We start from the raw sequence: 27,470 nt of genomic DNA, 5'->3' as shown, positions 1-27,470 counted from the left end.
TTGAACACCACATTTAAAAAAAAGAATAGTAAAACACTTTTACACATGCATTACTTATGTGATAAAAATCTGTTTAGAACCATAAAACCTCCCAAAAGTCAAACATATTTCATTAGTTAAAGTTTCGCAGTCTCTCAAAACACCGATAAAGTTCACTTCAAAGTATAAATTCTGCTTTTATTCCTTTTTTTACTCATTTCTATTTGTCCATTTGTGTTTTTGTTCCGGTAAAGTTTCATGTTTACGCTGCAGCATTTTGAAAATGATGTCCATTTCCATGGAAACGGGCTGAAAAGCTCAAAATTTGCCAGAGATTGGTGCTGTTGGTTGTTTTTGAAATGAAACCACTTAGACACCTATATTTACAGAGATCAATTTCCAGCCATGAGGGGCCTGCAACAGCACTGAGACAATTGATTAAAAAGTGACGTACTGTACATTTAAAAGAGACAACAAAAAAAAAAAATGCACGCATTTAACTTGCAGGAAAAGATATAAAGAACGTTTCAAATTTAACCCGAAGTTACTGCTTGACATGTAAAAACATCTGAAAGGCATTGAAGATGAGCTCCGACCCCGTTTTAAACCACCTTGAGCTGAAAACGCTGACGACACACTGCACGAATACGACCGTCCAACAGAGCAACCAATCGGACTGCAGTCTTCATTTATACATGATGCCCCCCTTTGACCCCTGAGAGCCCTCAAGGAGCTGCCAGGATGAGTTCAAATCAAGCTGCCAAAGCCTTCAAGTCTTGTAAAACATCTTCCATGTTCCACCTAATAGCTCATCCACAGTGAACGTTTGCATTGCTAAAGCTAGACACTGATAGGAGGCGTGTCCAACATGCAGCTGCTGGTGAATAATCCAGCAGTGTGTGTTCTCTTATTTTGTCATGCTGTAGGACAGACTCCGAGGCTGCACTGACAGAGACTGTAATTGGCTTTTTGTTATGTTAAAGAATTTCCTCATTATTATATGACAGACGAAGCGACAGACCTCGTCATGTGCCGCCACGTCATGATTAATGCAAGTTCTTCATGCTTGCTCCAAAGAAATGAGATCTGTGTAAATTCACTGCAGAGGATCTGAATCGGTGACAATCTGAGAAGAATGGATGAATCTGTTTTCAAAAAATTAGGTCGTAATGTTCCAGTTAGTTTGATCTCAGATGGATGTTTGGGAGGAAACAGGAGAAAGTGCATGCAAGAACAGGGAGAACATGCAAACTCCAACACCCACATTTTGGGTGAATGTAGAAACAGAAAAGCTGAACAATGTCTCCAAAACACACATGAGAAAACTAAATGGAAAAAAAATGCTGTGCCCAGCCAATCCTGCTTCCTGAAAGTATTTTCTATTCAGTATTAAGACATGCAAACCTGCGGATGAGGCACAACTATCAGGTCCTGTTTACACAATGCTGTTTTGGGCTCTCATCACAAAGCCGCTGAAAACGGCTCCCAAGGTGGAAGGTTTGGAGAACGCTCCGCCTCGGTCTTCGTGGAAATGTGGAGGAAAACGCTACTGAACATCAGCTCAGTTCGAAAGGAGTGCTATAATTTGCTTTTAAATATGAGTCAACATGCTGCCATCAGCTCTTCAGGCATCCTGTTCACAGATGCAGGGCAGAGCAATAAACCTGATAAAAGTTTATTATATTATCCTGTTTTTATGGGTTGAGATTTATCTTTTGTTGAATAAAACGTACTGTCTCATTAATTCCTTCACGCTGGACCGTGGCAACCTCCGCTTATTCCTTTATGTAAGGACTTTATTTAAAATCTTAAAAGTGAAAACAGTGTTGAGAAAAGGCCTCAGCCTGAACCCACTGTGCTTTCCTTCAAGGCTGCTTGCTAGTTTTAGAGTTGAGAGTCACTGTAATATCAATCCAACTTAATCACCTGTCCACACAAATGTCCAGGGACTCGGCCCTGTTAATATTTCGAGTATTGTTACGTAAATGCAAAAGTGAAAAGTGAAAACGATGCATTTTCGCCTGAAACGCTGCGTAAACAGAGCCACAATTTTGTAATGTCTATTTCCCGTGTTGACTGTTTGACTCACTAAAGGTGTCAACATGAACATCACACAGGAAACCCGTTAGAAATCCCAGTGTAAGCATGAATTTAACGGTCAGAACTCTTTGTTTGCTGTTTCAGGGTGTTCGTTGCTGTGTTCTGATTATGCATTACATTTTGTTTTGTTGAAAACATTGTTCACATCCTCGTCTGACCTGACCGCGAACCGTCACTTCAGTGTTTCTCGCCTCCCTGCATTTCTCATCAAATAGCTGCGGAGCGATGTTGTGAGTTGCCCGACAAGGCTTCAGGCTATTCAAAGAGAAGAGATAAGATGAACCCTATTGATCCTCGCAGGGAAATTGGGAGGATTTGGCGTTTCAAAGAAATATTCCATGTTAGTAGCCTGATTAGCTCTCAGCAGCGCAATAAAGCTGCAGCAGAAGCTCACACACCTGAACACCTGTCTCCTCTCGTCCCTCCTTTTATTGTAATTCCTGCCAATTGTTCAAGATGATTTGAATAATGACAAACAATCTAATAAATGAGATGAAAACAATGACAAGAGCCAAAATATTCAGAGTGACTGACTGTAAAATAGGAAGAATGCCGAAACAAATTACTTCAAATTAAAACAAAAACAGATGCAGAGTCTGAGCCAAGTCGCATTTAATTTAGAAAATGTAGGCATATCATCAGCATTCACACTACCTTATATCTACTGCTTTAAGTGACACTAATTACATTCTGCATACTGAACACTGTCTGCATGGCCAATCTCAATCAGGTATTAAATCTCCATTTTGCCTAATTCAGGTTTACAAAGAATCTATCAGTGTTTTGAACGGCGATGGATTATGGGTATCATCGTGAAGGCTGCAAGAACTGCCAGACTGTGACTGAGTCCTGAGAATTCATGACAATTATAGCAGCTAATTTAATAAAGAGGAATGAGTGTATGCCTCCAATTTCAATCAAAATGTATGTATTTGATGTTTTTATGTTGAAATAATCTCAGGAGAAAATTAATCTGGAGTCATTTCAGTTGGTTTACATGCTGTGAAACCAATAATTCTCAGGATTTCCTTATCCCCTGTTTAAATGACAAAGATGAATTTCATACGCTGGTATCTGAATGAAACTTTAAGGGAAAAACAGTATTTGTGATTTGTGAATGCAGTGGAATTGTTGATTAAGTAGCCGATAAACCGAGTAAGCTCATTGGCTCAGCTCCCCTGGACTGAATCGGATCGGCCTTGTTCAGAAGAAGCGTCGACGGTCATCACCAAAGTTCAGATCATGAAACTACTTTGTTTGGCTGCAGACGAGGTGACTTTACCTTCAGTCATACGGTGGATTTCGCTTGATTCACAGCGTGTTCAGTTTCTTCAAAACATCCTTGAGCAAGACGCCGAGTCATGAACTGCTTTCAGGGAATGAAACGTTCGTAGTAGTTCAACACTGATTGTTACGTCGAGTTAAAGGTATATTGGAGGATTCTCTGCAGATTTTGTACAACATGGCCGATTTGCCATTTTTGGAGCACTGCGCATGCGCGGCTCCCTCCCCATGAGGACTGTGGGAGCGCGCACGTCAGCCGCATGTCAGTTTGTTTACATCCGTGCACTGGAGCATCGTCTTTCTGCATATGACTGAAACGCATTTGTAATCATGTCGGACTCTTCTTCCAATCATACATAAGAATACGATCCGTAAAGCAGTGTCTGTTTATGCAGCAGAAACACTTTTGAATGGGATAATCAGCAGGTTACCTGTCCAGCAGAAACTTCCCCACATCCTGATCAGTCCTAAATCCCTTTTGTGCTTTGAATGTCCGCCACCTCGTAAAGGAATCTCCCAGTAAAACACGCGTTTTGCCTTCTTTTCTATGGCCTTTCTTCTATCCTCCGGGAGCTTCGTTTGGAGACCCGTTTTATCCAATAATATGAAGAGCGGGGGGTGGGGGGGAGGAGACTGCTCGTGCTTCGACTCGCAGACTGGGAGCAGATATATAATATACCGGGAGAGCTGGCGCGGGGGGGGGCTTGTGACTGCCGGCCCAGAACACACCGGCCGTTCGGGAAACCTCCCGAACCTCCCGGTGGCCGTGTTCGGAGGCGTTCACGGGGGGGACAAGCCGCTTCTGCGGCTTCTGCTTCTGCGATGGTTGCTCCCGCTGCATGTCACTTCCTAAACAATGCGCGGCTCGAAACAAGCGCGCGCACAGAGGCGGCGACTCGGCATGATACGTCATCACGCAAACGCGTTCCCACATTGATTGGCATTATGACTGCCCAATCACAAGTTGGAACCATACAATTCTGATTGGTTCCAAGGATCCTCCAGTATACCTTGAAGTCCAGTTTTTTGTTTTTTTTTAAATTTTTTTTAAATGGTCAGTGACTGGTTTAAATCACAACTGATATATTGAAGCTGCTTAACAACATAATTGGTTTAACTGTTACATCAAACTATATAAAGTGAGTTTTAGTTAGATATTCTAGTCAAAATCATTCTTCTAGCAAATAGAACGTTGATTACAGATGGGTTATTATTGGGATGAAATCCAACAACAACAACAACAACAAAAACACAATCAAACTTAGTGCCAGATTTGTCACGAAGAGTCCAAAATTACACGTTCCTGCAGGTATATTTCTTCAGTTTACATTTCTTTTGGCTATTTACTAAGAATAATACCATGACTGACATATTCAAATGAACTGGACTCACTGCAGAGGACTTGGTCGTCACTCATACTCTGAAAGCCTTTGGTTTCAGACATTACCAATACTTCAGCACCAACAAAAGAAAACCAAAGCTCCGACTGTGGCGGAGAAGTGAGTGGCAGTTCACAACGGCTTCGCTGTGCTGCTTCTCGTCCAGTATCAAAGGTACGAGTCTCTGGCTGCTGCTTCATTTCCTGGCTCCCAGGGACGTCATGGTGCATCACGTGGAAAGCAAACTCATCCAGTGTACTAATCCAGACGTGTGGCCGCTTGAAGTCTGTTTCCATCGCCGCGTTCGCAATGAAACAACATTTTCCGCGTCTGTATTCATTATGTAAATGATCCCGCATCTCACCGAGAACTAAAGACTGTTTATGAGTTACATTAAACACCTGCAACGAGGAAATAAAGGGCAAAAATCATCCTCGACAGAAACTTAGGAAGCTGTCAGTTTACTGCCGACGATTAAGATCAGATGAGAGATTGGATAAGATCAGACTTTATTAATCCCACATGAGGAAATCTGGTCATCAGCAGCTCCGTGAACTGTATCAATAGTTACTGTTGGACAAATGTTGTGTTTAAGTAATTTTCCTCTTGAATTAAAGAAGTGCTTCTATTCTATTTAATTCCATTCTATTCTAAATGACAAATCACAAATAAAATGAGCCACTTTAAACTTTAAACGTAATATCTGCTTGTGCGCTGCTTGATTTGGATAAATGTCCCTCCTGTGCACATTAAAATTCTGCTGGTTTTGTAGCTTTTTACATAATTTATTGTTATGAAGTGTAGCTGCTTTTACTTAAATGGTTTGTTTATAAATTGTTAAAAATAAAATTTCTAAATGTTCTTTCTCCTCTCCATCAGCACTCATGGGATGGGAAATGGGAATTTTTCCTACTTCCCACCCACTGATGAGCTCAACATAAGGAGAGGTTTTCACCAACGAAACCAAGGGAAAATACTCATTTGTTCTGGTTTCACAGTAATTAAATAAAATATAATCTTGTTTTCCATCAAATGTGAAATGCTACAGTGAAACCTACACCCCAGATATCTCACACTGAGTGCACTCAAGCCACACTTTAACAGAGACTTGTGAGTCATTTTCAGGTAACGGTGAAAGCTTCATAAATAAAAACATTCAGTGAGCTTTAATGACAGACATTTTCAGCCTGGTTTCAAGAGCGTAATGTACTGTTCATAAAAATTTACAATGTCTCTCACAAAGTCAACATGATTTTTATGTTTAGGCCGTATCTACTGGGAAGCCTTTACATCAGTCCAGCTCTAATAACAGTATCGATCGCATTTCAAATCAGAGGCGTCAAACATATTTCAGCTGTGGCATCATGCGTGTTTTTTTTTTTTTTTTCCAAACTCACCCTGACAGCATGGCTCTGAGGCTAGTTTGATGACACCAAAATATTGTTTTTCATGGCAGCATCTCCAACATCTCAGCTCAGCTCCCAAGGTTGTGTTGTTTGTACCATTAAGAGAGAAAAAAAAAAAAATCTGTTTTCTTTGAAAAACTTGCTTGTTGGTTTGACCGGACTGGAGTCTCATGCGAGCTGGTTTGGGCCAACAGGCCTTATGTTTGACATAAATTATCACTGGAGCGATACACTTTGACAGTTGAAGCAAACAGCCTGATTGAAAGTGTAAAGCTGAGAGGTGTGATCGGGTCGGAATGTCCCTGATGCGCCACATGCGGCCACGGCTGTCAACACTTTTCTGTCGAAGTAGAAGTGAAAGCAGGTGTGGGCTTGATTTCCTTCTCCCAACATGCTGCGGTGATGCTGGAGTTGTGTGTGATGGAGGAGTCCTGGCAGGGAGAAGCGGGGCTGTGTCATACCTCAGTAATATGGATATAGTGTCAATTAACCTGAAAGACCAAATGAATCACCGTTATAATTATGTCCCGGTTTCATAAAACACACTGCTGCGAAAAGTCACATTAAACTAAGATTTAACTCCTGTTTAAGGGAGTTACTTTAATCATTCAGTGGAATGAGAAATACGATCGGAGAAGAATCTTCTTTTTCACCATTTGTCAAATACTGAAAGTGACTGTAGTTGGTGAATATCTCTGTAAAACTTCCCCCGCTCTGTTTCTTCAAAACAAACAGTGAAATAGTAATGACAATCAGAGTAAACGGGAGTGAACAGTTCAGCTAAACGCTGAAATATGGGGTTGTTTTTCAAGTGTTCGTACAAAAGAGTTTGTAACAATGATAAAATTCCACACTGACTTTCTTCTGCCGATAAATAAAACATAGTATAAACACTGTGGTGTTTTTTTTTTTCCTTTTGCTTTGGTGAAGCATCATATTAAAAAAAAAAAAACTGACTGCATACACATTTGCTCTGTGCACACAGAATGAGTGCAAGAGACGAGAAGTCACCTTTTTAACCGTCCTATTAACCTCACATGTTACTCACACATGTTCGACCCCGGGGATATTTGCCCCCAGAAAATGATTCACAGGAAATTGTTGACCAGTTTTTTTTTGTGTCAGGCACATTGTTTATTTGTTGAATACATAAATCACCACCTGATAAAGAAACCTAACACCCCCCCCCCCCCCCCCGCAGCGCCACCATCAGGCCAAACTTTGAAATTACAAATAATTTAAAACAAAAATAAAAATAAAAATAAATAACAAATAATTTTTCTTGAAAATCTTTCTTCCGAATCTTTTCTAATTTGGGGTGCACATTAATCATTCGTTATTCTCACACAATGAACCATAGTGATTCATTAATTGTGGTTTCACCCATAGCAGGCCAGTGTAGGCTTCCAAGTTTACCACATGGAGGTCTTCCCCATGCACACGCTTCCTCTCTAAATCTGTCATCACAAGAACAGTATTTTGAACTGTTGGCGTTATGAAGAGCTCAAATGATGACTTGATGTCATCAACACAACTGACAACGTATCTTGTTGGGCCTGGAAATATCTTCATAACACTGGCTGCCCTGAGTTCACCCTTCTCTTCAGGGGGACAAAGGGACGGTAATATTTCCCCATTGACGAATGATTTGGATAGGGAGCAAGCTTTTATATGTTTGCTCCTCGCTTATTTTGCTCGAACTACCAATGTCCTTGCGTGAAAACCCAGAGCACGGGAAACATGAGTTCTGCTTTAACACCGGTATGTCTCCAGCACATTGTAAAAATATGAACATAAATGTTATGCTTAATCTGTTGTACTTATCAAATTAGGAAAAGTCATGAAACATGAAGTAAATAAAAAAAAGGAAACTATCTCTTTTTTTGGGAAAGATAAAATTGAATGGGCTCAAATTGATCCCAACAGGAGGGTTAAAGACACAATCTATGCAGTTAGCAGGATGTGATGCTGTTCACAGGATAAAACTGAGTTTTTATTTGGATTCAAAGGGAAATTTATCCATTTTGTAGAAAAAAAAATTGAGAAAATTTAAAATCAACAATGCATGTAATTTGGCTCAGTGTTATCTATTCAGGCACAGTTTTATCACATTTAATTGGTTTTATTAAGAAGAATTTTACCATGTAGACAGGGATGCCAAACATAAGACAAGAGGCTCCAATCTGGCCCAAGAAATCACCATGCAAGTGTTAAAACATTTCAAAGAAAGCACTGATATTTTTTTCACAAAAACACGACACTGAGACCTGAGCTGAGATATCTGTGACGCTGCCACGAAATCTAGCAAACTAGCATTGACTGTCAGGGAGAGTTTGGAAAAACATGCAAAATGCAACAGCTATAGGAGAATTTCTCTCTTTTTTTTTGAGATTTCAATCTATTTTGTGCCAGAAAGTCTCATTAAAATTGGCTTCATGTTGAAATTTTTTTATCATTTTTGTTTGTTCTGGTGAAAATACAAACATTGTCATCACATATACTCTGCACCACAACAACGACAAACTTTAAAGTTTAAATTTAAAGATCATCATTACATTATTTTACCAGTCCAGCCCACTCAAGAGGAAACTGGCTCCTGAACTAAAATCTGTTTGACATCCCCGGTGCAGACAACTCTTCAGCTTCCACATATTTTGATTTAGTGCACAACAAAGCAAGGTTATTGATTTCATCTTCTAAAGGTGCTCCCTGAAACCTATATCTGACACGCCAAAAAATGTTATGAAAGAGTAGCATGTTGTGTGCTTCCTGCTCCGAGTCAATCAAGTTTTTTTTTGTATGTCTCGTTTGAAAATGGTGTTTCAAATTGTACCTCTATTGAAACTCTATGAAGTAGAAAAAGAAACAGCTGGAGCAGTTGTATTTCCTGCATCTTGTATGTTCATTTTTGTTTGATTTAATTGAATTCATGAGTGAAACCTGGCAGTAAAAGCGCTCTCCTTCTGTTTGCCATGTTACATCTCTGCTATAGTTCGTCTATCACACAACACTTCATTCTTTCTCTCAACTTGGCAGTTAAAACAGGTGAGCAGAGTCAAATAATTTGCATGCCTGCACAGCTGTTATCATTATTCTGCCAGCCTGATAAGCATAAGCACGCAGCATATGTGCTTTTATGCCACATAAGTAACTTTTTGAGTCTGGCTGCTCTCGCATTGCTCTCCTGCAGCTGTCAGTCTCTGCTGTGGTAACGTTGCTGCAATCTTAATGTAATCTTAATGGCATGTGTATTAATATGGGATTAGTGTGATCACATTAATACTTTCTTCTTTTTTTTTTTCGAGTCGAGTAAAAATTACATGGCTCATTTTGACAGGATTAAAAATCAAAGACGTGTGTTTGATGAATTTTCCATTAGAATAATGATACTGGAATGTTTTGTTCTTCACAGAGTTTTCTTTCTCCGAGCGAGACTTTCTGCTTTTTCTCTGGTTGGAAACTATTTTCTGATGTCTTGACACTGTCTGAGGGTGTCAGGACATTTTGAAATTGAGCGTCCAGCGAAGGCACAGTGTTTGTTAAAACTGCCTCCAGCTATAATAAAGCGAAAGAAGAAAAATCATGAAATGTAATTTTCTGACCATCTCAGAGAAATATCTGCAGTCACAGCCTTCATCAGTCTTGAAGCACTTTGGATGTGTTTCTGTAAAAAATAGACCGTCCACTTTATGGTGTCACAGCCGACTGGCACAGAAAACCGGTCAGTCGTCTGGAAGCCGAGGGCCAGAAATCAATATCCATGGCAGGCAGTGAGGAATAAAGCGAAGCTGCTAAGTGACAGCGTGACACGGGCCCTGCGAACACATGCGGCCCGTCTTTACCTCTCCGAGCAGCGACTATGATTTCAGTTCTGCACCCATGAAGCCGTGCCGAGTAAAAAAATTTTGTCTTAAGTGCAAAAACAATGTGGAGAGTGACACGAGTTTAATCCCACTCGCAGAAGAAAGTCAGAGACTTATGCATAAATGTAAGAGTTGCCAGTAGGTGGCTGAGTTACCCAGACAGGCATCCCACACATTGCAAATGAGATACCATAATTTTTTTCCCTTCAAGCTGACACGGAGCTCAGGGAGAAGGATCTCCTTGATGGCAAAGGTAAGTTTGCGGCTGATTGTTACCTTGCTTTAATGGAGGAGCTGTGACTCATTGCTATGTGTTTTCCGATGGCTTGAAAAAAATACAAGAGTGCATCACTCGCAATCATCAAAGCTTTCACTGAATCTGGCTGTGTCGCGGCAAATTGGTACAAAATCTGGACATCTGGCAACAAGCTAACGAAATATTGCATTTTGAAAGCCAAAAAATAACTTCACAGTTCTCGTGGAAAGTGAAGGTCAAGGCATTTTGAAGAACTGGAGTTGATTTCTACTTAAACAATGTTTGTATGTAATCAAACTTGTTAGTCACCTTAAAAAATACTGATTACCAAAGTTGGGTCGGATCAAATCCTACTAGTCTACTTTGTCTACTCTGACCAGTTCAGGTTTTTTAGAATTACTTAGCTAATCCTCACTAACTTGCGATGTAGTTAGCAAGCCAGACCATGAGTTGGCGCTGTTGTTTGTTTTTGTAATGAAACCACACACACATGTGCAGAGAACAATATGCTATAAATATTAATAACAGCGAGTTCTCGGTTAGATTTCTACTCCAGGTGACTCCCAACTCTAAAACTACCAAGTAGTCAGGACACTGTGGGTGAAAACATTCTTACTGTCCATCCACCGAGCATGTGAAGAAGAACTACCCACTACAGCCGTAACGCACTTTTTAAGTGTCAGCATTTTCAAAAAGTTTTCAAAAAGTTTACACATCAGTCTTCGCACTGATGTATAAACTGGCACAAAAAACGCTACAAAAATTTTTCGATTTCACATGAACAGATTGTGTGAACCTGGCCGAAGGGCCAGAAGCCAGATTCAAACACACGACACCCTCACTGTGAGGTCAGAGCACGAACCACTACACCACTGTGACGCCCAACACGTAACTAAGAAAAAACAAAGACAAATGGACCTGAAAAGGATCAGTACCGATGTACAGATACTACTGGACCAAATAGATTATGAAATAAACTCAAAAACAAAAGTAAAACATTATTTTGCACTTTTTTATACCACAAAGCTTCTTCTCATGGGTGGATTGGGTCATACACACACACACACACACACATATGTATACAAGCACACACACATATATTAGTTCTTGTTTGTTGGTCAATCATCAGCAAAGATACTGAAAAGGATTCAACCTGTATCGTAGTTTTAAGTCAGAAACTAAATGACTAAATCCAGAACACTCCCGGCCTGGCTGTATGTTAAATGAGACACTGCGAATTTTATTTTAAAGCTTCTGTTTTGACAGTGACTTATATTAATTTCCTCGCCCTCTGCATCTTTGCTGTGGATAAATGTTCAGAATTTGATCCTTTCACTGTAACTCTGAATCATCCTCGTAAAGGTTAAAACATAAAATGAGTCAGTTTGAAAGACGTTAACAAGGAGAAAGTACAAACATCTGTCTGTACCTGCAGTATATATTCAAATCTACACAGCAGTTATCTGCTCAGAATACAGATGTACTGTAAATAATAAATCTTGAAATGGGGTCGGAGCTGTGAATTCAAAATTACACACATATACACATTCATCTGTGAGAGGTTTTTACCAGTCATCAATCCAGAGACAGTCAGTACTGCCTTTACATATAGAGCAACATCATACAGGAAGAGAGGAAACACTGATTTACATCTTGAAAATCCATAACTGTGTCGGAGGGTATTTTGAGATGTGATGTTTATGTTAAGTGCGAGCTGCTGCAGCCTGAACAAGGAAGGATTTTCCTCACAAGGGTGTCTTCTCGTGAAAAAGCACAGCGCAAAAGAGAAAAAACCTGCCTGTGACGGCAAACCCAAGTGTCATCGGGACAAGTTTTAGCATTTCAGACCCAACAGTTCATTACGATCCTCGACTGTGCGGCATATAGATTAGAGTTGTTTCAGTGATTTCTAATGTGGTTTCAGAATGGGTCAAAACTAATTGGAAAATCTCAGGCTGTGGGGGTAACATTGCAAAAAGTGAGAAGTATCACCTGTAAATAAAAGAAAATTGCCGTATTGGCTAAATCAGACCGCAATTTGCTTTGTGCATATTACAGCAGTTTGGCAGAGTTGGGAAGAAAATGCAGATTTAATACAAACCGCCCTGCAGATCCCAGAAGGAGCCGACCCTCCTGTTAGCGGGAGACACTGAACCCACACAGCGTGCCTCCCGGTTTACCTGCCACTCCAGATTTCATTACAGACAAGCTCGTAAAGAATTACTGTACTCCGTGATTGGAATATTCTCTAAATTGCCTTTCCTCCCCACCTCCTCGCAGACCGGGCTCGATGCGCTTATTGTGTTCATGAACATATTCAAAGTCATTGGAGGGCAGTCCTCGCTGCTTTTAATGAGACTTCACTATCGCCGCACACTCAAAAGCTGTGGGTTATCACTTCTAATTACAGAATAAAACAGTATTAGAAAATAGAAGTTCAGAAGCTTGCTCGTTCTCCTGTCATTGATTACATAAACCGTCCCGCTGATCATGAATCAACAAACAGAAGAGAAACACCCTCAGCGCCGCCGTTCCTGCTGCCAATGATAAAGCTTTCAGCCTGGCTAACAAACGCTGGGATTTAAATGCACTGCAGGTGTTATTCACACTGCTAATGGCTTCCAAATACCATAGATTATCACACTTTTAGCCTTAACACACAACTTTAGCACTTTGACTTTGCCCTCTTGGCAGTGCAACTGTGTAGAACTTTTATTAATTTCACATTTATTGACCTCTATAATCATCCCTCTAGATCAACTTTAACCCTTTTACTGATACATTGAGTGGATTTAGAGATGTAGATTTTTCTAAAAACATGTGATTTCATGCTAACGCACCTTTTTTTCACCTCAGCTTTCAATATCTGGCTCTTTCGCAGTATAACTGTGTGTTTTTGGCAACACAGAAAAGCTTGTGTTACAAATATTTGACACTCCTGTGATCTTGAATCTATTATACTTGGGGCCACAAAGCTCTATTTCTCCATTTTATGTTAGTTTTCTTTTCTTTTATTGATAATAATCTGTGTAGGAGTCATGGTTATGAGAAGTACATCTGTTAAATCCCTTCAAAGACGACCAAATGGGAATAAAAGGTTAAACCAGAGCAGGGTTGAGGGGTCATCTAATCTCTCCGTGTCCTGAAAAGGTCACCACTTCTTTGCAACTCATGTTCCTTTGGCCTTTTTATTCACTTGTATATACAGTAAACCTGGTTCTCGACGCAATGTGAAAGAGTCACCAAAGAAAAGATAACAAATCAATAAATTCACTTATTTGTGGAGAAGCTTTAAGAAGCTTTAGGGGAAAAAAAAAAGAGCTTAGGTTCATAAACAAGTGATGGTTTCTGTTTTCTTTTGACACGGAGTTGAGATTGTTTTTTTAATGTTAGTGTAACAAATGTAATAAAGATTGTTCATCTGAGGAGGTTTTACTGAACCTAATGAAGCTGTTCTTTAATCCCTCCTAACTGAGTGTATCTTATTGACAGAGCTTCTCCTCCACATCATCTTTCCCGCTATTCCAATACACGCGTTATTGGCAGACTGGAGGGAAACATATTTTTAAAAATACAGCAAAGCGTTTAGGTGCATTTTCACCATTTCCTCCTGAATGCGTTTCTGAAACTGAATGAGAAAAAGAGACAGTCCGTGAGCGCACCGGCTCACCTCGAGCCACATTCGATTGAACTCTGAGCTGTCTGATGGAGTGAAGCGGCCGCGTTTTCTATGGCAAAAATCAGAGATTCATCGACAAGCTTTTCTGGGTCTCCCCGTGATCTCAGCTGAGGGAGAATCGATGCCGCATGTGGAGAGAGCGGAGGTCAGAACTGTTTTGGTGCGGGAAATTGTGGAAAATGGACATGATTCCTATAAAATGGGAGTACATGCTCTCTGCATGAAGAGGAAAATGAATACAAGATTGTTTGATCGATCGAAAATAAACATGTGGAAGGAGCAGGGAGGACACAGTAGCACCCCTCAGCTAAAAGAAGCACTCAGTGAGGGTGACTGCTTCTTAAAGAAGTTCAAGATAAGTTAACTTATTTTTCCCCCTTTCAGATTTTAATGGATAAGTCCAATAAAGACCCACAGAAGTAGTTCAGGTTATATATTTTGGGCGATTAATGCAGAAAACCAGGAATTCTTGCAGGTGTAAACTCACCTCCCTTCAAAATCAACAGCACCAATGCTTTTCTTTCATATGATACTGGGCTAAAATATGAACTCTAATCAAAGTTTCATTCACCTGATCAAGGCTTCATTAGCTGCATTTATTCTCACCTCGGCAGGAACTCTGAAATTGGGTATTTGTAACTCAATAGATGCTGATTGTGTGGGTGGTTTTCACGTGAGCTTTTTCAAATGTCATCACATCGTTTGTGCCTTTTGATGAAAACCTGAAGTTCCATCATTTCCCACTCCTGATCTCCCGCGGTACATTTCTTTGTCCGTGTGTCGCTGGGTGACGGCTCTGATCTCGTTTGGCTTCTGGTTGCCTCCGTCAGGATTATTAAGAGCTCACCTAGATCCAACGTACAGATTCTCGAGCGACTTTCCCAATCGTCTGCCGTGTTTGCATATCGCCATGGTAACCAAAGACATGCTCATCTCATCCTGGCATGTGAACGACCACAGAGTGAAAATGTGCTGCTTTTGTTGTAGTTATTCTGCGCACCGGACTTTGTGTGGATTCTTATGGACGGAAAGCTCTTTGTGCTTGGCTCAGCTGCTGCGTATTATTTCAAAAGGTGTACACTGGGTGCAATTTGCTGGAAGGGATGGGGGTAAGTACTTTTCCAGCTTGGTTCGGGGGGTGGGGGGGTGGGGGTATAAAATTTATCTCCTCTTCAAAGCGATTAAAACTACTTCCCCAGCAAACTGGACAATAAAACGTCAAATAAAAGTATTTTAAAATCCAAGTGGGGCCGACCAGCTCTCATGCATCATTAGTGAAACTCACCCATTTAACTGCAAACTCCCACAACACACACACTTCTCCTCATGTTGGGTGAGGTGAGTTTTGGTTGAACGCTGGATTTCACAGTCAAATATATTGACCATGGCTCTAAGGATTTATGAGAATGACAGCAGGAAGACACCTCACGCCTAAGCTTTGAACTGAAGCATACATGAGAATTTGCCACTTTATGTTGTAAAATTTGTGCTTGTGCTGGTATAATGGATAAACAAGCAAGAAACCTGCATCAAATCTTCATACATTATGTTTTGGTGTTGGTTTGTGACTTTCAGCACCAGTCCAGGTTTTACGGTTTCAATAAAAGAGCTTCACAAATTTTCAGATCAGAAGATGGATCTTTGCGTTATGACACAGTTTACAGTTTGGCCCCATTTATAGAGCGGTGCTCAGAGACATTGAAAACAGCTCCCAAGGTGGAATATTTCAAAAACCTGCCGTCTGTCTCCATGGAAACGAAGGAAAATTCAACTTTTCTGAAATGCTGCTCCTGCACATACGCACTATACAGGTATAGATGGACAATAACAACAAAGTTTGTCTCCACAGTGTCTTGATTCTCAGTCCATATTCTCCTGGGACTTGGCAGATGAACAGTTGTGAATAACAATCCGACTTGATCGACTTTCCATAAAAATGTCTCTATACTCGCCATTCTTATTGTTTATTGTTGTCTACACACGTAGTGTATGCCTTCATTACAAATACGAACAGCGCCAACTCATGTCCTGACATGCGAACTACATCGTTTTCAGCAGCCGCACGCCATACTATCCGTGTGATAGTAAATTTCATTTACTGTGTCAAAACTGATGCTACATGAAAGCACAATCATCTATTTTTCATCCAGTTTCCAAGAATTGCTTTCATTTTGTTGTCTGCAGTTCAGACAATCTTGCAACTGGTAACTTTTACAGCGTTTTACTGCACTTTGTACTTTTATTGCTGTCAGAAAAGATCTGGTGTCCATTTACTTTAAACACTATTATTCTTGGTAAATGTCAAGTCCATGATTGCCTTTCCCTAACAAGTCCGAGCTGCTGTCTCCAGTCTGTGAGTGTGATCGATCTCTCTGCATCACCTGTCTGCCTCGGTGCAAAAAGTGACAGCCCACACCATCAACCGTCTCATCCCATTACACTTACACACACACACCACACACGCTTGTTTTTTTTTTTCCCTCGCCAGGAGACGTTTTGGCTTCATGCATGTCGACGATCGTGTGTGTGAAATTATGTCTGATGAAGTCCCGGACGTGTGACACGACGACTTTGTGTGGAGATCCAGTTGTTGAATAGTAGAGAAGCGGAGTGAAGAGAACACCTTGTATTTATCAGGCAATGAGAACACACAGTTGAGAGAACAAAATACAATATGTTATTAAAGGTGTTTTTTTCCCCCTGAATATGGGTGTTTTTTTTTGCCGAATATATAAAGAAAGGAATATCGAAAATTTTGAATCATAACTTTGAGTTTTCTCATATTATGTGCATTTGGAAACTTAATAAAAGCGACAAAATGTTTCCACTTTATTACTTTCTTATGATGGTGATCAAGTGAGTCTCTGCTCATCTTACAAGGATTTAAAAACAGGAACTGTGTACCTCAGAAGGTCACATTATTACATTTCTATGAACAGCTTTGTCTTTCTCCTCTTCAAAACACATAATGACGCAGTTTCCATTTTCTACCTGCTTCAGTTTACTGTCACTTTTTTTATTCCAAATAAGAATATCGCAGAGAGATCTGGCAAATGTGCTTTTCCTCTCTACCATCAGACAAGTGAAAGTACATTGGAAAGACATGAAAGGAAGAAGACAATGACAGGAAACGATTTTAGGGGTAAAAAAAAAGAAAAGAAACATCATCAGCAGCAAGGAGCTGAGTGTGTGGCAAAGCTGTTTATGACAATGCTCCACAAGAACCTGATGAATCCCAGCAGGGCCCCCGTCTGTCTGTAAATCATTCTCCCTCAAAATACTCATAATAAGACCTGAAAGCAAATCACTGATAATGACTTCACAGCGAATTGCAGTCGTAAAGCTTCCCCCACCGTCACCACAACACAATTCACAATGATATCAAACAGAACAGCGCATTTCACAAGCCAACGCTGGCTGTAAACAAAGGATATCGCAGGTTTTACAGATGCTCCTTTCAGCTTCGTCAGGAATTGGCACACACTCCACAACTTCAAATAGTGGTGTTTAACAGGGAGGGTTCGCTCGGTTTACAAAGATTCCTGCATGGCATTAGTCATAAATCCGACTTTCATCTCTTATTTATGTGAAACTCAAAGCAGTTTTGAACATTTACACCAGGAGTTTCAAACATATGGCCCGTGGGCCAAATCCGGTCCACATGAGGCTCTCACATGGCTGGCCAAACCTCCAAGTAAATTGTAAAAAAATTAAAAGAAAACATTGATTTTTGGACTTAGGATTGTGGTTTTTTGGGCACTTCACTGTATTTTGTTGTTCCTTAGCAGGTACCAGTAGCGCTGCAGTTTTGTGGGACACCTGTTGAACAAATTCAGACTGAAACATTCTCAGGCTGTCCTCAAACCCTTCTCACTCTGCACAGTTTTTAGGTCAAAGAGGTTCCTGTGTAGACAGGCAAAAAACAAAAAAATGTCAAAATCAACGCAGACTGACAATGATAAAGACAACTTCCCATTACTTTAACTTCTTGCTTCAGCCCCTTCAAATGATTTGGACACATTTGATTGAGGACGAATAATTAACTCTCATCAAAACTCAAAAGTTGAAACACTTTCTATGCAAATGGTTTCTGCTTGTCACTGATTGTTGTTTTAATCAATGACTTGTACCTACAGTTTTTCAAACACTGTCTCACTTGAATTTTGGATCTGGTTTATAAATGCGTGTTGTGTTATATTGTTGCGCTTTAAGCTTTTTGGAAGCTGGCATGCTTGTCAATCAGGCCAAAAGGGTTCACAGCTATCTGGATTCATGAGCTGAATTCATCAGATGTACTTTAAACTCCAGTTGTGCATCATTTGTGTCTTCTTTTGTTTTTTTTTTGTTTTTTTTTTCACTCAATAATCGAAATTTAAAAAAAAAAAAACAAATCTGTGTTGTTGCCCCTCAGGGGAGTTCCACTCCACATTTTGAGAACTGTTGTTTTCAACAAATGTACCCATGAAGCTCTTTAAAACAATCCAGGAATAATAAATGACACAGTGATGTAATCCCGGAAATCCAGCGTTAATCTTGCATTAAAATTGCTCGGAAGAAAAAACATTACTTTCAGTTTGAGCAGCAAATATTAAAACCGTTTTACTGAACTATTCCTGAAGTAAACATATAAAAATGAATATTACAACATGCACAGAGGAGTCAATCACAATTTCCTAGTGTTTTTTTGTTCTTTTTTCTCAGAAATGCAATGAAGCTTGAGGTGACAGTAGCAGAGCTGTAAAAGGAATCCTGGAGCACAGCAGAGTGGGCTCTGAGATCGCCAAATGATAATTCTTCAACATTTTCTGACCTTTGGGTTTCAGCACACAAAATTCACACAGCAGTGTAATAGATGCAGGGAAATGTTTCTCATGATTCTCTGCATGTAGCCATGATTTAAATGTCAGAGTAGCACAGATGCCTGAGAAGTTCCCGGACTTCCATTGACCGCGAGTGACCCCACTCTCCCGCATCTGATTATGAAAGCTCTCAGATCTACAGGACCATTTTTCAAGATATGTAGATGAGGAGGAGAAGGGGGCGAACATCAAAATGTCAACAACAAAGCCCTCTCCCGAACGGAGAGAGGAGGGATTAGAACATAATATTGTCGTCGGTAATGCTGCTCTTTGCTTCGCCCCCCCCCGCCTGCTCAGTAAATCACAGTAAATAACCTTAATTCTGCTTCAGCTGCTGTGCAAAAGCGTTTACATGGAAAATCTACCAAAGGTGCTGCAAATGTTTCGAATCTCTTTAATTACAGTTCATTCGGCTCTAATTCAAGTCTAACAGTCGGCAGAGCTTTTTGCCAGCTCATTGTTTTGGCGCGATTAGTGTGTACATTGACGATTGGCTCACGGTAATGAGGCTCAGCACTGGGTTTGGGATCATCACATGTAAAAACACTGAATGACTGCGAAGCTGCACCGGTTGTGACCAACATTAGCTGTGTTTCTGAGCCGGATGGAGTCAGTCCTTTAAGATGTGGCGCTGTCTAATTGTTCATTACAAAGTCAGATCATGGCCTCGTTTATGGGTCATTTGCGGAGTTAAACTGATCTTCTGCACGGTGCTCCTAGCATGTGAGGGCTCCCGCTGTGGAAAATCACTTGATTGATTGTGGAAGTGTATCTACATTTACCTTTGATTACCCCCACTGGAGCCTGCATAAACTGATTCAATATATAAAATTCACAGAAATGTATGTTTAGATGTTCTTCTTGGGAACATGCTGTTTAAGAACAGCATGACCCAGAATGTGAGTGACATGTGACATCTGTCTTTTCTAGTTAGACATCAATGTCATGCTTTTTTTTTAGAATTGATCATAAAAAGTACATACTTACACAATTGAATTGCAACTAAGGTCGCAATTACAGGCCAACTTTTCAAGTGAAAAAAAACATTTTTGTATTTTTGTTTGAGAAAGTTTCACGTTTACACAGCGGCATTTTGAAAATGTCTGAAAACAATATAGTTTTCTGTTGGGACACTAGGGGGTGCTATGAAACCTCAGACGGGTGCGCTCAGAGAACATTAACACTGACTGCGTTTACATGCAGCTAATATCTGGGTTCAGGTCAATATCTGGGTTTCTGAAACATTAGGAAAACCCCGTTTACATGCTGTAACAGACAGAGAGTTACCCCGTTTACAAGTCAGCGCATTCAATCGGGACCTCCCTTTCCAAACCACGGCGCACGTCATTGTGTTCTCAAAACAAAACAGCTCTGACCGGAGCGGCTTTGTGTTGCCAGATTGGGTGGGGTTTCTGCCAAAGCAAGCTTCTTTTTTGAACACGTTGGATGGGTTGATTAAATGATTATGTGTTTATGACATGTTTTTTTTTATCATACAAATACGGTTTTAATGTGCATTTTCAACCGAGATGGAGGTTTGGGCTGCTTTCTACGAGTTTCAGATTTTTTTATGGGCTAGATCGACAGATCTGGCAACCTCCTCCACTGGACTGCAGAGACAGACACTGCTGCGGTGTCTCTGTTCTGTAGACGGAACGCAGACAGAACGGTTGTTCTGTGGTACAGGATTTTTCTGCAGGCCATACAAATCGCTGACTTTCAGAAGGAAGCATGTGCGGTGTGCGCGCTCAGAATAACAGTTCGTATCATGCGTTACGGAAGCCTCACACGGACAAAAGTGTGGTGAGTTTCGCGCCTACTCGTTGCTGGACTCAAAAGACCATGATTCATTGTGGCTGGAGCATGCGCGGAACCAAAAACAATATCCCGTTTCTCGATATCTGTTTACACGGCGGCACTTTCAAGTTTGAAAAGGAGTAACCCAACGGTCTTTTTCGGGTTTTTAAAATCTCGAATATGAGCTTTTTTTGGGTTTTTGCAGGTGTTTACATGGCCACTCGCTACTGGGTTTCGAGTTTGAAAAGGGTTTGAAAAGGGTTATTGCATGTAAACGTACTCACTGGTGAGTACACGGACATTATCATGGACAGACGACCAAGTTGTACTGCTATTCCAGGTGGCTGTAAACTCTAAAACTACCAAATCCCAGCTGAATATGGACTGCTACTCATGACACTCTGGAGTTCAACGTCGTGACTGTCCATCTACTTGTACATGTGCAGAAGAAATATTTACTCTGGCCGCACTCTTAGCACGTGTGCAGTAGCAGCGTTTTGGACAAGTTGTGCACAGGGTGGTCGACCTGATTACAGTTGACGATGTGTGCTACTTAAAAAAAAAAAAAAAAATGTATTCATCTCCAGGGACCAACTCTCTCTGCCTGTTGGAGAACCTCGGCACCATCTCTTTGGTTTTACACATTCAGCTCCAGGCCAGAGTCACACCACTCCACAAACTCCTAGAGAGCTGAAACCTGGTGCTCTGACGGGTCACACCATAACAGGAGCTTTGCTCGGGAAAATTCACTGACTTGTAAAATTTTCTTTCTTTAAAGTCCGAGTAAAGCAGAAATAAATTTGTGTTATGAGTTTGTCACACTGCATAAACGTGTCATTAACCACTGAGCCAAATTTGAATGATTAAAAAAAATTGCTAAGTATATAAAATAAGGTCTCAAAATCATGGAAAAACAAGCACTTCTCTCTGCTGTGAAACGCTGGGGGCGTGTGAGTCGGAAGCGCTGGAAACACGGCCACACATGGGACGGGAGCCGCCTCCGTGTAACTGTGACAGTCACTGTCTACGGCTGGATCTGTCTCATGAGGCTGTTAGCGCTAGCTTGACAATGGAAGCTAGCGCTAACAGCCTCATGAGATGGACCCAGCCCTACCAATTTGAGCCATCAGAGCCAGAAACGGACTCTGAGTCAGACGCTGAGAGTTCTCAGCCTCGTTCCTCACAGTCTCCATCAGAATGGTCATTTATTGTTTTAATTAAACGGTCGGATTCCCCCGGTCCGCACCAGTTCTAAGCCAGCTGCTAGGCGCCAGCCGAGTCGTCCGGGCGGAGGAGCCGCGGGTCCGCAGCTGGGGAGATCCGTGGGAAGGGCCCGGCGCACGTCCAGAGTCGCCGCCGCCGCCGCCGACCCAAGCCCCTCCGAAACCGACCCGCCTTCCGCGGCGGCGTTGGACGCTGCGCTGCGGAGGAACCCCCGCGATCCTCGGGGAGAAGGCCTCCTGGACCCGGACGCGCCGTGGCGGGCCCAGGTGAGCCGACCAAGATGGGACGAAGGCAAACCGAGCGGGTTTATTTAGCTAACGGCATCGTTACCGTGCACACTGTGGCAGACCAGGAAACATGCACGAGCGACGTGGAGGTGACATGCCTGGTTAGCTGACTGGTTGACTGGTTAGCTAGCTGCAAACTGTCGTACCAGATGCTATCCGAGACTCGAAAGCGAGCGAGAAAACCACCGATGCTAATACGCTAGATCAGGGGTGTCCAAAGTCGGTCCTGGAGGGCCGCAGTCGTGCATGTTTTCCATGTCTCCCTGCTTCAACACACCTGAATCTCATGATGATTCATGGCCAAGTCCAACAGAAAGCCAGATCACGAGCCTCATTGCAATCAGCTGTGTTGAAGCAGGGAGACATGGAAAACATGCAGGACTGCGGCCCTCCAGGACCGACTTTGCTGCGCTAGATGTTTTTATATTGCTTCAGCTAAGGGGCGGGTTTATGCCAATGATTTCTGACCCGCCCATTAAATCCTGAACACAGAAGCGCTGAAAAAAGTCTGTGAAGTCTACCTCCAAAATTAAATCATAAATGTAGGAATGGCTTTTATATGTTGTAAAGAAACACATTTATAACCTATTTAAGGTGTTGAGAAGAAAATGGCTGATTTTGCTTTACTTGGACTTTAATGGCCTTGGATGGCAGTAAATGATGGCGAGAGATGAAGTTTCTATGTTGTCACCGATAACAGATTATACTGATAACATACGGATGATCTGTACAACAACATGAGATAATACTGTACAGAGAAAGATAATCACAGTGGTTGTTTACTTCTTTCCATATTATGTTCTCAATGCAGCAAGCCTTACAATCTAAAGCCTCCCTTTTTCTTTAGCTTGACGTCGCTGATTCTAAATGTGCTCTGTTTGCTTTACTTCGCAAAGAGTCAGCTCAGTAAAGCAGAAGATTGAGAGTTTGACTTTGCGTGGTTCAGGGAGAGGTTCAGGGAAGCAGGGTGTGTGTTCTCAGTCAAAAGCATGACAAAACATCATGATTCAAAACGAGGTGTATTGATGAAGTGGTTCAGTTCGAACGGAGAACAAATTGGCTGAAGGCTTCCTCCGATGACAAAAGGCTTTTGTTTCACTTATTTTTCTCCGTATGTATGTATGTTTTTCCATTTCATACATGAAAAACGCATGTTGTGACAGACGAAGGCCAGTCGACACCAAGGCTAGTACGGATAACAATTTTCGTCCTAAGTGTGATTTATATGAATTTCTATGTATGAGAATCTGTTGGAATGTGTAAAATGATCAAATGTCAAATGACAGTGGAACTGGAAGCTCGTGGTCTGAGCCTCTGGTCCTTATCTGTCTGCACGGGTGGATTTATTGAATAGAGAATCTCCACCCTCTACCCAAACCTGGATTTGAATCCCTGCCCACAACCTGTCTGTCTGTTGTCTCCTTTTCTCTCCTTTCAACCCCAAAAAGTAGAAAATCTCCACCTCTGACTCTGGTTCTGCAAATTTCTTCCTGTTGAAAGGCAGTTTTTTTTTTTTTTTCTTTTCCACCTTCTCCTCTGCTTCCTCATGAGCAAATGTTGATGTTTCTCTGTAAAAGTGCCTTGAAATGACTGAGTTGTATTCAGCTCAATGTAAATAAAATTGAATTGAAAATTATACTTTATTTCACAATAATAATATGATTAATATGACGATTAATATCTGTATTTCATTCCATTCATGTTCATTGTAAAAGGAAAAAAAAAAATCCTATTTCATCCTGATCACCTCATGATATTTAGATCCTGCAAAATAAAGATTTTGAAATAAGAAAATATGTGGTCTGTAATGGTTTGTTCGTTCTTTCTATTGAGCATGCATTGAGCCATCTTAACAGAAAACTATTTTAATTGATTCATATCGAAATCTGGAAACATAAAGACAGCCAGTAAAAGGAAATGAGTTCTGAGCCTTTATATAATTCCTAATGTTGTATGCATACAGTGGATGTGTGAAAAATCCCTCTCCAAAAACAACACAGTGGGAAGACACTTGTCCGAGCAGCTTGATGGAGGTAAATTGATGCCATTAAGTCATTGTTTGGTTCTTCATTGGAGGCACTTGATCATGTTACCACAGCCGACTCCAGTCTCAATCGGTCTCGAATTAATTAGAACATCTGGTGAAAATCATTTTCCCGAGTGCAGCCGTGAGCAATACGGCACCGCGATATAACTGCATCTCTTCATCTGCACTTCTCATGACACTATGATATGACTGAACACGGTTGAAGAAAACCTTGCACCGGATCGATTAGGAAGATTGATATTGTGTACTTTTTTAACTTAGCCAAACTCAAACTGCAATGTCTGAATTATACAAGGCAGTTCAGCATTTTTTCTGAGTGATAATGGACATCTTTGTTGCATTTTGTGCATCTGTTCACACGGCGATGACACTCAGAACAACTGACACTCAGAACAACTATTGACAAACGTGGAAATTTGCTCATGTTTACAGTCTACTCGTGTGTGTGGTCTCACTGTATAAATGGCCAGCGGTGCCAACTCGTGGCCTGGCGCAATAACTACATTATGTTTCTGCTGTTTCCATGTAAAAGGACATCATTTTCAAAATGTCGAGTCGACCCTCAACTTTTCTGAAACAAAAACACAAAAACAATGTGTCTTCATGTGTAAAAGGGGTCTAAGAGTTTATTAACTCAAAAATAAAACACATGTTCAAAATAAGCCTGAATCTTCATTGTGAAAATAACCTGAGTCCAAAATTACAATAAAAATCTGTGCTGTGTCATTTGGAAGTTGTTTTTCCCACAATGAACTGGATAAGCAGTCATCAACATTCAGTAAAATCAATTACATGGCTGGCACTGCGTGATTTGGTTTAATCTGTCATGGTGCCGGACGGCAGGAGTTTAATTTTCTGTTTTTGGGGTTGTTGTTGTTGTTTTTTTGTTTTTTTTTATGTCACATAGCTGACAAACAACTCTACTGTTTAACAAGAAAACAAAAAAAAAAGGATAACATGCAACTGAAGCAGCTGACACACCTTTAAAAGAAGCTGCTGTCGACGTACTGATGTTACATTTAATGGGCTCGTGTTGGTTTGATTCCTTTTGTAGTGGCGTTTATATATAAAAAAAATTTTTTTTCACTCTCTCTCTCTCTCTTACAAGTAGAGGATAATACAGTTAATTTTTTTTCCCAGTGCAAGCACAATGACGTTTTCTTTCTCAAGCTGTCTGAGGCATCAGTGGGAAACGTCAGATTTTTTTTGTCAGCCTTTAGAATCAAAGTGAAAGCTCCTCTCTTTAGATGCACTATTTTGCACTGATTCTAACAACCGTACAGGAAGTTATCCATCATAACAGGCAAAACGACGACACATCCCCCAAGCCACACAATCTGCACAAGCTCTGATTGCCATTTGAATCAAAGCCACGTAAACTGACATATTTGTGTCAATCTTCTGTCCACCTTAGACTCAAAGCAACACTGCTCAATCTGAGCTCCAGGGGATTGTCAGAATGCTCTTCACAAAGCTCATAGCATGAAACAGAAAGACGCAGCGGAGGATTCAGATGGGTTAATGAGGAAAGATTTCACCTCTGGGGTTATGAATGTGGACCGTTCAGTGTTGGATGACGTGCTGGTGACTCACCTCCTGCTGTAAATCCTTGATGATTTTGGTTTTCTTCTCCATCTCCACTTTTAGAAATTTGATCTGTGGGGAAAAAAAAAGCATGAATAAATTCATGATTGAAGTGAATGCTGTGTCTGTGTGCGTACGTGCGTGCATGTTTTTTTTTCACTGTTTGATCTGTTTAATGTTATATTAGCAAATATATCAAATATTTGGCAAAAACAAGTGAAACAGATCACTAGTATGAACGTGTGCGTATGAGCGAATGTTCGAACCACGCAGTTGAGGATATAGGTGAGTTTGGAGAAAGTTTACAGAAAACAAATGTTGAGAGAAAAGATAAAGAACATCTGACGACTGTCACTCTCCCACATCGAGGCCAGATCATTTGGTCCGACGTCTTTTGTACACTTTCAGCACTTCCACCTAGTTTTTAATATGAGAGACAGTTTGCTCCACTTTGTGACATAAGTTTCCTCTGATTTAGGTTTCTTCATGAAAACCTTTCCCAAAGGGTAGTTTCTCAGAATCAGAATAAAGTCCTCTGTTTTGTACTGAATTCTCTGAATTCTTCAACATATATCTTGATCTGTAATAAACTATCAGCTTAATTCCTCCAGTGCAGTGAGTTTCTTCAAGTTCTTGTCCAGAATGTCATTAACAGGCAGTATATTATCTAGGGCTGGGCACGTTAACGCGTTGTTAACGTGTTATTAACGCGTTAACGCACTGCTTCCTTAACGCCGACAAATATTTTCATCAGGCGTTAACGCCCCCCACACACACACATTGCGCTCCAGCTGACCATCAAAGAAGCACACACAGCAGCAGCACTTTATGCGGTGAAACGCGGTCCATTCCTCATTTTTTGCCATAATGAACTCAGCCGAATTATCAGAAAAATCACGCGGAAAACGCTGGTATGAGGCACAAACTGAAAAAAAGGAGCGCAAATATGACGAAAATGAAAGTGAAACTTAAATCGCGTCTTTTACCGGCAGAACGCTTCGGCCCGCTGGGCAGTCTTTAGGCACTGAAAACACGCAAAATAAAGTAAATTTCCCTTCAACACACCATCTGGCTTAATAAGGCACAATTCAGCGTGACTGAATTTATCCTGCCTTCTCTGTATTAGGGTGAGAGATAGAATGAAGTTTGAGGAAGTGTGCACTCATAAACTTTGTTTTTCATCTGCTCTGCTCTTGCTGGTGTGTGTGTGTGTGTGTGTGTGTGTGTCTGTTGGGGGGGTCGGGGGTGGCAATCTTGGTAAAGACTTGGTATTTTAAGCTCTTAAATATATTTGATGAATTGTACAATTTTTATGGTAAAAATATACTTCTTGCAAAATTATGGAAAAAAAAAAAAAGTTCCTGTCCCCAGCTGGGGGCAGGATGATCATTACAGCGTACTTTTGAATTTATTTATTGTATTTTGTGCATAATGCGATTAATCGCGATTAATCGCAGAAAAATTATGCGATTAATTGCGATTAAAAAATGTAATCGTTGCCCAGCACTAATATTATCAGATAAAGACATCAAAACAAACATTATGGGGATTTTTCTGATGACATGTAACCAATCCCTTCAAACAATTAAAAACTGTATTTTGGAAAAACACATGTTTTAAAGAGCTGGAATACTGTTAAGCTTGATTCAGGTCAGCAGTAATGGCCCAGTTTAGATCAAGTCTCCGGAAAAATGAATGGAAGTCAATGAGAAGTCCCCAGAAAGTC

The 27,470-nt window shown here is 40.9% G+C and overlaps 1 protein-coding gene and 1 long non-coding RNA gene across 3 annotated transcripts in view; both read right to left on the bottom strand.

Moving 5' to 3' along the window:
* luzp2 (leucine zipper protein 2) overlaps positions 1–27,470 on the bottom strand; it is a 207,912-nt gene that overhangs the window by 58,737 nt on the left and 121,705 nt on the right. For both annotated transcript variants that reach the window (XM_030092522.1, XM_030092532.1), the window contains exon 5: positions 25,754–25,816. In XM_030092522.1, coding sequence (XP_029948382.1) covers positions 25,754–25,816 — 63 coding nt within the window. The remainder of the gene's footprint in view (positions 1–25,753; positions 25,817–27,470) is intronic.
* On the bottom strand, positions 13,277–13,408 carry LOC115389119 (uncharacterized). The gene is made up of 2 exons (XR_003931549.1): positions 13,372–13,408; positions 13,277–13,324 (listed from the first exon to the last, which is right to left on the bottom strand). It is a non-coding gene; the product is annotated as an uncharacterized LOC115389119 (long non-coding RNA).

Source organism: Salarias fasciatus, chromosome 1, assembly GCF_902148845.1.
Source record: "Salarias fasciatus chromosome 1, fSalaFa1.1, whole genome shotgun sequence".
Taxonomy (NCBI): domain Eukaryota; kingdom Metazoa; phylum Chordata; class Actinopteri; order Blenniiformes; family Blenniidae; genus Salarias; species Salarias fasciatus.
Note: the sequence above shows the minus strand (reverse complement) of the source record. Positions and strands in the feature narration are given on the sequence as shown.